The sequence below is a fragment of the Oncorhynchus nerka genome, linkage group LG25 (genome assembly GCF_034236695.1).
Source record: "Oncorhynchus nerka isolate Pitt River linkage group LG25, Oner_Uvic_2.0, whole genome shotgun sequence".
Taxonomy (NCBI): Eukaryota; Metazoa; Chordata; class Actinopteri; order Salmoniformes; family Salmonidae; genus Oncorhynchus; species Oncorhynchus nerka.
This window is the reverse complement of record NC_088420.1, coordinates 37,089,809-37,101,909: the sequence shown is the minus strand read 5'-3', so window position 1 is coordinate 37,101,909 and position 12,101 is coordinate 37,089,809. Positions and strand designations below refer to the sequence as shown.

Sequence of the window (12,101 nt, the reverse complement as noted above, 5' to 3'; positions counted from 1 at the left end):
ATTTCTAAAACTGTTTGAATGATGTCTGTGAGTATAACAGAACTCATATGGCAGGCGAAAACCTGAGAAAAATCCAACCATGAAGTGGGAAATATGAGGTTTGTAGTTTTTCAAAGCTTGGCCTATTGAATACACAGTGTCTATGGGGTCAAATTGCACTTCCCAAGGCTTCCACTAGATGTCAACAGTCTTTAGAAACTTGATTGAGGCTTCTACTGTAAAGGAGGGGCTCATAAGGGCTCTTTGAGTCAGTGGTCTGGCCACAAGCTTGTGAAGCTCGTTCACGTGAGAGGTAGCTTGCGTTCCATTGCTTTTCTACAGACAAAGGAATTCTCCGGTTGGAACACTATTGAAGATTTATGTTAAAGACATCCTAAAGATTGATTCTATACATCGTTTGACATGTTTCTACGGACTGTAACGGAACTTTTGGAATTTGTCTGGACCTAGTACTCGTGCCTCATGTAGATGGATTACTGGGTTGAAAGCGCTAACAAAAAGGAGGAATTTGGACATAAATGGTTAACTTTATCGAACAAATCAAACATTTATTGTGGAACTGGGATTCCTGGGAGTGCATTCTGACGAAGAACATCAAAGGTAAGTGAATATTTATAATGCTATTTCTAACTAATGTTGACTCCACAACATGACGGATATTTCTTTGGCTGGTTTGGTCTCTGAGCGCCGTACTCAGATTATTGCATGATGTGCTTTTTCCGTTTTTCCAAGTCTTTTTGAAATCTGACACAGCGGTTGCATTAAGAAGTCCATCTTTAATTCTGTGAATAACACTTGTATCTTTTATCAATGTTTATTATGATTATTTCTGGAAATTTATGTGGCTCTCTGCAAAATCACCAGATGTTTTGGAAGCAAAACACTACTGAAAGTAACGCGCCAATGTAAACTGAGATTTTTGGATATAAATATGCACTTTATCGAACAACACATACATGTATTGTGTAACATGATGTCCTATGAGTGTCATCTGATGAAGGTTAGTGATTAATTTGATCAATATTTCTGCTTTTTGTGACTGCTCCCTTTGGCTGGAAAAATGCCTGTGTGTGTTTTTGTGACTTGGCTCTGACCTAACATATGTTGTGCTTTCGCTGTAAAGCCTTTTTGAAATCGGACATGATGGGTAGATTAACAATAAGTTTATCTTTCATTTGGTGTATTGCACTTGTTAATGTGTGAAAGTTACATATTTCAAAAAATATTTTTGAATTTCGCGCGCTGCCTTTTCAGCGGAATGTTGTCAAGGGGTGCCGCTAGCGGAACCCCTAGCCATAAGAAGTTTTTAAAAAGCTGTCCGTTCCTGCCACTCGCATCATCACACACATGTGCTTACCGTGGTGATAAAAATCTGGTTCAGACATACACAGAGACAATACTAAATCACACACATACTACAGGGCAATGGAGCAACACTCGCCGTCTGTGGAATGGCTCTTTCTTTATGGCACTCAAAGTTTAAGTGTCTTTTGTTGTTAATGTTGAAGAGAAAGAAAGTCAGGCACATGTGGCTCATATACCCACTGCATTTCTACCTACATTCAACCCCCACATCATGTGTGAGTTGCAGTACATAAACAGGGGTAAACGGGAGAGAGCTCTCAGTAAACAGTGCTTCCCTCTGTGTCCAGCTCCTAACAGATCAAGGTAATGTGCATCTGATCAGAGCCAAGCCGGCAGCAGCTGCCTGGAAAGAGCAGGAAAACACAGAGGAGGGCAGGAAACTGATCTCATTCCGGAGCTACCCCACCAGAGGATGACATATCGGGATGAGCTTGTAGGCTCGGCCCTAATTTTATATGCTCTCTGACACCTGGTGCAGGAACAAAGGACAATGCCCAAAGACTAGTCAACCCTTCCCTCTCTGAAGGGTCAACATGTAAATATCTCTGTTACAGTATTCAGAGCAATGAATATTAAATGTGATATAAGAATAGTATAGTATCCATGTATGGTATCTATCTGAAACTTGTTCACTGAGGATAACTTTGATGTTATCTACATGTATGTACATAATCTCGGGGGTTAGTTGTATCTGTATAGGGTGAACTCTGAATTACTATATGCAAAAAGATTTTATGATCTTCTCAGGAATTCTGTGTTATTTAGATTGGTCTCACTCCCCACACAAACATTTAAATGCTGTGACACCCTGTGGAGATTGGGCCTGGGAGTGTTTAAGTTACTGATATCATTTGATTGGTCAATGGTGGTTGGTTTTGGGATGAAAGGTTACTTCTTCAGATGCTATAAATTAAATTAAATTAAATGCCTTTGTATGATCAATTCTCATTTGCTAGGCTTCTAGACCTCTGGTCTAGTACACATATCTTTATTCATGCTTTGTCCTGTAAGATAACCTTAGGGACCTACAGTAGCAGTCAAAAGTTTGGACATACCTGCTCATTCAAGGGTTTTTCTTTATTTTGAATATTTTCTACATTGTAGAATAATAGTGAAGTCATCAAAACATTGAAATAACACATATGGAATCATGTAGCGACCCAAAAAGTTTTAAACAAATCTAAAGATATTTCATATTTGAGATTCTTCAAAGTAGCCACCCTTTGCCTTGATGACAGCTTTGCACACTCTTGGCATTCTCTCAACCAGCTTCATGAGGTAGTCACCTGGAATGCATTTCAATTAACAGGAAGACCTGATTCACGCAGTCTACTTTGAACAGTTGACGTTGAGATGTGTCTGTTACTTGAACTCTGTGAAGCATTTATTTGGGCTGCAATCTGAGGCTGGGAACGCTCATGAACTTATCCTCTGCAGCAAAGGTAACTCTGGGTCTTCCATTCTTGTGGCGGTCCTCATGAGAGCCAGTTTCATCATAGCGCTTGATGGTTTTTGCGACTGCACTTAAAGAAACTTTAAAATATCTTAAAGTTTTCCGTATTGGCTGATTTTCATGTCTTAAAGTAATGACGGACTGTCATTTCTCTTTGCTTATTGGAGCTGTTCTTGCCATAAAATGGACTTGGTCTTTTACCAAATAGTGCTATGTTCTGTATACCACCCCTACCTTGTCACAACACAACTGATTGGCTGAAATGCATTAAGAAGGAAAGAAATTCCACAAATTAACTTTTAACAAGGCACACCTGTTAATTGAAATGCATTCCAGATGACTACCTCATGAAGCTGTTGAGAGAATGCCACAATTGTGCAAAACTGTCATCAAGGCAAAGGGGGGCTACTTTGAAGAATCTCAAATACACTTTTTTGGTTACTACATGATTTCATGTGTTATTTCATAGTTTTGATGTCTTCACTATTATTCTACAATGTAGAAAATAGTCAAACACAAAGAAAAACCATGGAATGAGTAGGTGTGTCCAAACTTTTGACTGGTATAGTATTTTTTATTAAAAACGTTATTTTAATGAATTTATTCATACTATTTAATCCACCAGATATACTCCTGACACAAATCTAGGGTTGCTACCAAAGCCGGCTGGTCGTTCGGTCTATCGGTTCCGATGCCAGAGACGTTACCCAGTGGTTAAGTCATTTTGTTCTGTATCTATGGAAGCGATCCAGTCGTTCATTATAAATGTTCTATCGCCATACTGGCTTGCAACGTTATCATCCCTTACTTGATAGCTAGCCAACGAATGGCTAATTTACAGTCCCGTCAAACAGTGCAGCCAGAATAACAACAAAGTAGCTTAATTTGCATTTGTTTAAGCTGTTTTCTAGTGACATTTATTTGGATACATCCATAACAATAAGCTAATGATGCACAATTTCACCTGGCAAAGAAAATGTGCTCTCTCGTCAGGACAATGTTGTTCAGAGCTATCCAACAACACAGCTAACACAATCACTTCAAACTGAAGCAGGAAAGACTGCAAACTAGCTGCACTTCGTTTCGTTTGACCTGTTTTCTATTGATCTTTCTTTGTATATATCCATAAAAATTATGCTGATTCATGATCTCGGCTGGCTGAGAAAAGCTGCCTGTCTGTCTCATCCCAACTCCAGACATGTTCATTATAGCCTAGTGGTTGGAGCTTTGGGCCTGTAACCAAAAGGCTTCTGGATTGAATCTCCGAGCTGACAAGTTAAAAATCTGTCGATCTGCCCCTGAACAAGGCAGTTAACCCACTGTTCCCTGGTAGGCCGACATTGGAAATAAGAATTTGTTCTTATTAACTGACTTGCCTAGTTAGACATTTTTTTATTAAAACAACTGGAGATCGAATTTGTATATTGAAACAATGTTGCAAATTTCAGAGAGACAGAAATCAAGGTTTACAGAAATCTTCGCTGTCGAAAACTAAAAGTTAGTCAAAAAGAAATGTGAGATAAAGTGTAGATGCTTTTTATAGTGGAGATCAAGTTCATATAATTGTCTGGCTGGGCCGATGAGAGAGTGGATTGCGCAGTTAGATGGAACAGAGTAAATAGGCATTAAAGCGTCTTAGTGGTAACTTGTGGAATAAACACCGTCTGGAATGCAGTTTTAACCAATCAGCATTCAGGATGAGACGCACCCGTTGTATAAAATATCACATATACTGCATATTCACATTTAAGATATTATTGCCCACAACAAGCTATTATCCAGGAAAGAGGAAATTGGAATCGACCCTTACATCACACACACACACACACACACACACACACACACACACCTGGAGCAGTTTCCACAGTCGAGGACTCCCAAGTAGGATCTCTCTTCGTTGTCAAAGAAATACTGAGTCTGCTCTGTGATACAACTCTCCTTAAACATGTTAGCAGACATGTCATCATCTGAGTCCACTAGAGAGACAGAGAGAGAGACTACATAACTGTTACCATACACAACCAAAAACACAACACAAAAACATCTGTGCTTACATCTCCTCCAAATAAATAGTCCAAAGCCCCTTCACTTTTTCCACATTTTGTTACGTTACAGTCTTATTCTAAAATTGATTTACTAAAACAGTAACCTCATCAATATACACACAATACCCCACAATGAAGAAGCAAAAACAGGTTTTTAGATTTTTGTACAATTTTGATAAAAAATTTAATAAACTGAAATACCACATTTACATAAGTATTCAGACCCTTTACTCAGTACTTTGTTCAAGCACCTTTGGCAGCAATTACAGCCTCAAGTCTTCTTAGGTATGACTCTACAAGCTTGGCACACCTGTATCTGGTGAGTTTCTCCCATTCTTCTCTGCAGATCCTCTCAAGCTTATAAGGTTGGATGGGAGCGTCGCTGCACAGCTATTTTGAGGTCTCTCCAGAGATGTTTGATCGGGTTTAAATCTGGGCTGGGCCACTCAAGGACATTCAGAGATTTGTCCCGAAGCCTCTCCTGCATCACCTTGTCTGTGTGTTTTGGGTCGTTGTCCTGTTGGAAGGTGAACCTTCGTCCCAGTCTAAGGTCCTGAGCGCTCTGGAGCAGGTTTTCATCAAGGATCTCTCTGTACTTTGCTGCGTTCATCTTTCCCTCGAGCATGACTAGTTTCCCAGTCCCTGCTGCTGATTAAGATCCCCACAGCATGATCCTGCCACCACCATGCGTCACCATAGGGATGGTATTGGCCAGGTGATGAGCAGTGCCTGCTTTCCTCCAGATATGATGCTTGGCATTCAGGCCAGAGAGTTCAATCTTGGTTTCGTCAGACCAGAGAATCTTATTTCTCATGGTCTGAGAGTCCTGTAGGTGCCTTTTGGCAAACTCTAAGCGAGCTGTCATGTGCCTTTTACTGAAGAGTGGCTTCCATCTGGCCACTCTACCATAAAGGCCTGATTGGTGGAGTGCTGCAAAGATGGTTGTCCTTCTGGAAGGTTCTCCCATCTACAAAGATGAACTCTGAAGCTCTGTCAGAGTGACTATCGGGTTCTTGGTCACCTCCCTGACCAAGGCCCTTCTCCCCTGATTGCTCAGTTTGGCCAGGCAGCCAGCTCAAGGAATAGTCTTGGTGGTTCGAAACTTCTTCCATTTAAGAATGATGGAAGCCACTGGGTTCTTGGGGACCTTCAATGCTGCATATATATTTTGTACCTAAACCCAGATCTGTGCCTCGACACAATCCAGTCTCGGAGCTCTACGGACAATTCATTTGACCTCATGGCTAGGTTTTTACTCTGACATGCACTGTCAACTGTAGGACCTTATATAGACAGGTGTGTGCCTTTCCAAATCATGTCCATTCAATTGAATTTACCACAGGTGGACTCTAATGAAGTTGTAAAAACATCTTGAGAATGATCAGTGGAAACAGGGTGTACCTGAGCTCAATTTCGAGTCTCATAGCAAAGGGTCTGATTACCTTTTATACATTTGCAAAAACCTCTAAAAAACTGTTTTCGATTTGTCATTATGGGTTATTGTGTGTAGATTGATGAGGACAATTTTTTCTTTAAAACATTTTAGAATAAGGCTGTAACATGACGAAATGTGGAGAAAATGAAGGGGTCTGAATACTTTCCAAAGCCATTTTAGCCACAACAAACATCTTGTACCATTATAACTACAAATTCACCGTTTTGGAAGCACATATTTCATCCAATATATTATCCTTTACAACTGACCTGCCTCTAGGAACCTTGGGAATATGAGACTGTAGAAGAGCTGCTGCATTATCGACCTACAGAGACAAACACATTATGCTCGGTCCAAATAGCAGACGACCGTAGTTAAACTATCCAGCCAGTCAACTCACCAGGCACCTGTGGAGGCCCACCAGCCTATACTCAGCATGTCTGCTATAGTGGGCTGGAGAGGGGAGAGGAGAACACTGAGTGCACACTTCATAACATATGGACAAAATATACACATACATTACAGTATGTGTAGCATGAAAGGTAACCAAAGCATGATCATGCATTAATGCATTCATGTGGGTATGTGCTGTGTGTGCGCGCTGTGTGTGTCTCACCACGTAGACAGATCGTGGCCCTGCAGCAGCCTTGCAGTCTCTCTCAGGGTTGCAGACTGACTGGTAGTCATAGGTCTTGTTGAAGGAGTACAGAGATGTGTTGACCAGACTGATCATCACGACTGGGTCCACCTCCCCAAAGAACTGTGTTCAGGGAACAGAGAGCTGTGTTCAATGTATGAGCTTTGAAAGGCTGGGCATGGCTCACATCAACACCATCATCCCAGAAACACTGGACCCACTGTTACTGGCATACCACCCAAACGGATCCACAGATAACACAATCTCTATTGCACTCCACACTGCCCTTTCCCACCTGGACAAAAGTAACACCTATGTGAGAATAATGTTCATAGACCACAGCTCAGCATTCAACACCATAGTGCTCTCCAAGCTCATCACTACTTTTTGTATATTTTTAAAAATGTAACCTTTATTTAACTAGGCAAGTCAGTTAAGAACAAATTCTTATTTACAATGAGGGCCTACCCTGGCCAAACCCAGACGACGCTGGGCCAATTGTGCACCACCCTATAGGACTCCCAGTCACGGCCAGATATGTTACAGCCTGGTTTCGAGCCAGGGACTTACATTGAGATGCAGTGCCTTAGACCGCTGCACCACTCAGGAGCCCTAAGCTAAGCTAAGGTCCCTGGGACTGAACACCTCCCTCTGCAACTGGATCCTGGACTTCCTGATGGGCCGCCCCCAGGTGGTAAGGGTAGGCAACACATTCACATCGATTGGGCTGTTGTGGAGCGGGTCGATAACTTCAAGTGCCTCTGTGTCCACTCGCTAAGGATCTATTATAATCCAAAACACACCAACACAGTAAGGAAGAGGGCACGACAACGCCTCTTCCACCTCAGAGGGCTAAAAATATTTGGCATGGGCCCTCAGATCATCAACAAGTACTACAGCTGCACCATTGAGAACATCTTGACTGGTTGCATCACCGCTTGGTATCACAACTGCTTCTAACCGCAAGACCCTACAGAGAGTAGTACGTACGGCCCAGTACATAACTGGGGTTGAACTCCCTGCCATCCAGGACCTCTAGACCAGGTGGTGTCAAATGAAATTGTCACCCAAGTCATAGAATGTTCTCTCTGCTGCCGCATGGCAAACTGTACTAGAGCGTTAAGTCTGGGACCAAATTGCTCCTGAATAGATTCTACCATGAGACTGCTAAATAGTTAGTTAAATAGTTAACCAAATAGCTTACCTACAGTGCATTCGGAAAGCATTCAGACCCCTTGACTTTTTCCATATTTTGTTACGTTACAGCCTTATACTAAAATGCATTAAATTATTTGTTTTCTTCATAAATTTACACAAAATAACCCACAATGACAAAGCGAAACCTGTTCCAGAGTGCTCAGGACCTCAGACTGGGGCAAAGATTCACCTTCCAACAGGACAATGACCCTAAGCACACAGCCAAGACAACGCAGGAGTGGCTTCGGCACAAGTCTCTGAATGTCCTTGGGTGACCCAGCCAGAGCCCGGACTTGAACCCGATCTAATATCTCTGGAGAGACCTGAAAATAGCTGTGCAGCGACACTCTCCGTCCAACCAGAGAGCTTAAATAGATCTGCAGAGAAATATGCCGTTTCTCTTTGCAAATTTGAGCTGCTCTTGCCATAATATGGACTTTTACCAAATAGGGCTATCTTTTGTATACCACCCCTACCTTGTCACAACACAACTGATTGGCTCAAACACATTAAAAAGGAAAGAAATTCCACAAATGAACTTTTAACAAGGCACACCTGTTAATTGAAATGCATTCCAGGTGAAAACCTCATGAAGCTGGATGAAAGAACACCAAGATCGTGCCAAGCTGTCATCAAGGCAAGGAAGGGGTGGCTACTTTAAAGAATTTGTTAAACACTTTTTTGGTTACAACATGATGTGTTATTTCATAGTTTTGATGTCTTCACTATTATTCTACAATGTAAAAAATGGTCAAAATAAAGAAAAACACTTGAATTAATAGGTGTGTCCAAACGTTTGACTGGTACTGTAGGTAAAAACATTTCCATTGAACCAGACAGTTTTCTGATTATAATGGTGAGGAATAAATGGTATAATGGTGTCGTTGTCATGGAATATGTTGTCATGGAATATGTTTGAAATCGTTGGAATTCCTAGTGGAAGCAGAGAGATGATTGTCAAATGCGGAGAGAGTCCAAAAAGAGAACACTGAAAGAGGAATGTTGTATAAAACACCTGTCTCCGGATAACATCTTCAAACTAAGGGCAACAGTGGCATTCATAACAGAGGAAAAAGCATTAATCCATGTATACGGGTAAGAGTCTAACTGCCGTTTTACGGGCTCCTAACCAACTGTACTATTTTGTTTGTTTTTGCATTGTTTGTCACTTATTTTGTACATAAAAGTTGCTGCTACCATCTATTATGAACAGAAATCGCTTCTGGACATCAGAACAGCGATTACTGACCTCAAACTGGACAAATGTTTTTTCTTTTGGTAGGCCTGATCACCGACAATGATGAGACAGCCTATAGGAACGAGGTCAGAGACCTTGCCATGTGATACCAGGACAACAATCTCTCCTTCAATGTGAGCAAGAAAAAGGAGATGATCGTGGACTACAGGAAAAGGAGGGCGGAACAGGCCCCCATTAACATCAACGGGGCTGTAGTGGAGCGTGTCGAGAGTTTGAAGTTCCTTGGTGTCAACATCACCAACAATCTATCATGGTCCATGCCAAGACAGTTGTGAAGAGGGCACAACAACACCTTTTCCTCCTCAGGATACTGAACAGATTTGTCATGGATCCCCAGATCCTCAAAAAGTTATACAGCTGCACCATCGAGAGCATCCTGACCGTAAGATGCTACAGTGGGTAGTGTGTACGGCACAATACATCAGTGGGGCTAAGCTTCCTGCCATCCAGGACCGACTCAGCGCCGTCAGAGGAAGGCCCCTTTTTTACACTGCTATTACTCGCTGTTTATTATCTATACATTGTCACTTTACCCCAACCTATATGTACAAACTACCTCGACTTTCCTGTACCCGCTGCACATTGATTCGGTATCGTTACCCCCTGTACATAGCCTTGTTATGTCATTTTGTTGTGTTACTTGTATTTTGTACTTAAGTTTATTCAGTACATATTTTCTTAATCTATTTATTGAACTGCAATGTTGGTTAAGGTCTTGTAAGTACGCATTTCAGGGTAAGGTCTACCTGTTATATTCGGCGCATGTAACAAATGACATTTGATTTGAATTTATTTGTTTCTAATTTTGTCAGAAAGTTGTTTTCATTGCAATTTAAAGCATACTGTTAGCTAGCTAGATTACGTTAGTTGGCTGGCTCGCTAGCTAAAGTTATGTGCATGATCTGTGTCGGAGCTCTAGAAAGAGGCCAGAGTCCCGAGTTGTTTTGAATGCGACAGAGTTGGGATTATGGTTAATTATTTAGCTAGCTAGCTAGATGTCTAAACAAAAGACTCCACTATACAAGTAACCATTTCACTGTACTGTTTACAGCCTCTGTATCCTGTGCATGTGACAAATTAACTTAGATTGTATTTGATATAGTATGTGTTTATCAGAGATGTAATGTGAAGAACAACATGACCTGCACCACAATCAGAATGGTATATAGGCAAAGGAGTAGATAAAGTACATTTTTACTACTACTTTTTGCTACTACTTTCACCACTTTTAGTCTTGAAATCTTTGGTTGTTTACTACACTGAGAATCCTTAAAGAGATGGGTGGGGCTAAGGCTTAAGAGAGTGTGAACGATGTTGAATGGGTTTAGACAAAGAAGAGCTCTCCAGTAGGTGTACCAAAACATTTTACATGCCATAAGTGGGTTCCACTTTCAAAGCAGAATTACTTTCTCTTCAGTTCCTCTGCAGTGTATGAAATACCATTTTCTAGCTTGGAGTCTCCAATTTTATTCAATGTAAAAAACAAAACGTCTAATTTTGCATAGATATGCCTTCAAAACAATTCAAAACAAGACATGATGTCAAGAACAAGATACAACTAGCTGAAAGGAGCCACCTATGATTCCCCACATGGCAGCTTCTTGTCATTGTTGCTAGCTATCTAGCCACCTGGAATCACAACAACACACTGACTTCTGCGTCATTGAATCGCGTGCATTGTTTTTGTGACATTGTCAGCTAACCTGTCTATTGGGGCAGTTGAGGGGAAATGTACCTTTTTATTGTATTTTAGCAAGCGTTGACCCACAATAACAAAATATTTGTATTTATAGAGTATTTTGAGTTATTATCAACAGTAAAACAAAAATGCTGAAACGCTTATTGCCGCTTACTGTAAATTATTGTGCATTTTGGGAAAATTGCTGTATTTCAAAAATGTACTGTAATTCCACCCCACAGAATATAGTACCGTATCTTTTTTGAGAGCCAAATAACTTTTGACTACTAGTGGGTGAATGGTATTGTTGTTTCATTAACATATTTTGGGGCATGCCTTGTAACAGGATTTATTTGTTGCACCCGTGAGAGGGGATGCTTACCAATTTAAACCCTGTGGTTATAGTGTTGGTCAAGGTATGATGTATAGAGGACATATTGATGTGACAGCTAGCTTTTTGCCATGTCTGTTTTTTCCCTGTAGTCACTGCCAGTTTGGAAGCCTTTGTTAAGGCTTCTTGAAGTGAAAGTTATATAAAATGCCAACTCGCCATTAATGTTCTGTAATGTGTTTTTTATTTTAATTTTTTTAGTTTTACCTTTATTTAACCAGGCAAGTCAGTTAAGAACAAATTCTTATTTTCAATGACGGCCTAGGAACAGTGGGTTAACTGCCTGTTCAGGGGCAGAACGACAGATTTGTACCTTGTCAGCTCAGGGGTTTCAACTCGCAACTTTCCGGTTACTAGTCCAACACTCTAACCACTAGGCTACCCTGCCACCCCAGTCAACCTTCTTGCACCAATCTCTTGTAATAACAGTAAAATACTGTGAAAACAAACCTTTAGTTCCTTGGCAATTTCTCACATAGAATAGCCTTCATTTCTCAGAACAAGAACCGACTGACAAGTTTCTGAAGAAAGTTATTTGATTCTGGCAATTTTGAGCCTGGTAATCGAACCCACTAATGCTGATGCTCCAGATACTCAACTAGTCTAAAGGCCAGTTTTATTGCTTCTTTAATTAGAACAACA

The 12,101-nt window shown here is 40.9% G+C and overlaps 1 protein-coding gene across 1 annotated transcript in view; it reads right to left on the bottom strand.

The window, feature by feature from the left end:
* LOC115109800 (voltage-dependent calcium channel subunit alpha-2/delta-1-like) overlaps nucleotides 1-12,101 on the bottom strand; it is a 101,891-nt gene that overhangs the window by 6,119 nt on the left and 83,671 nt on the right. Inside the window, 4 exon segments of the mRNA XM_065009935.1 lie at nucleotides 4,668-4,794; nucleotides 6,568-6,623; nucleotides 6,699-6,751; nucleotides 6,915-7,058. Of these exon segments, the coding sequence (XP_064866007.1) occupies nucleotides 4,668-4,794; nucleotides 6,568-6,623; nucleotides 6,699-6,751; nucleotides 6,915-7,058 (380 nt within the window).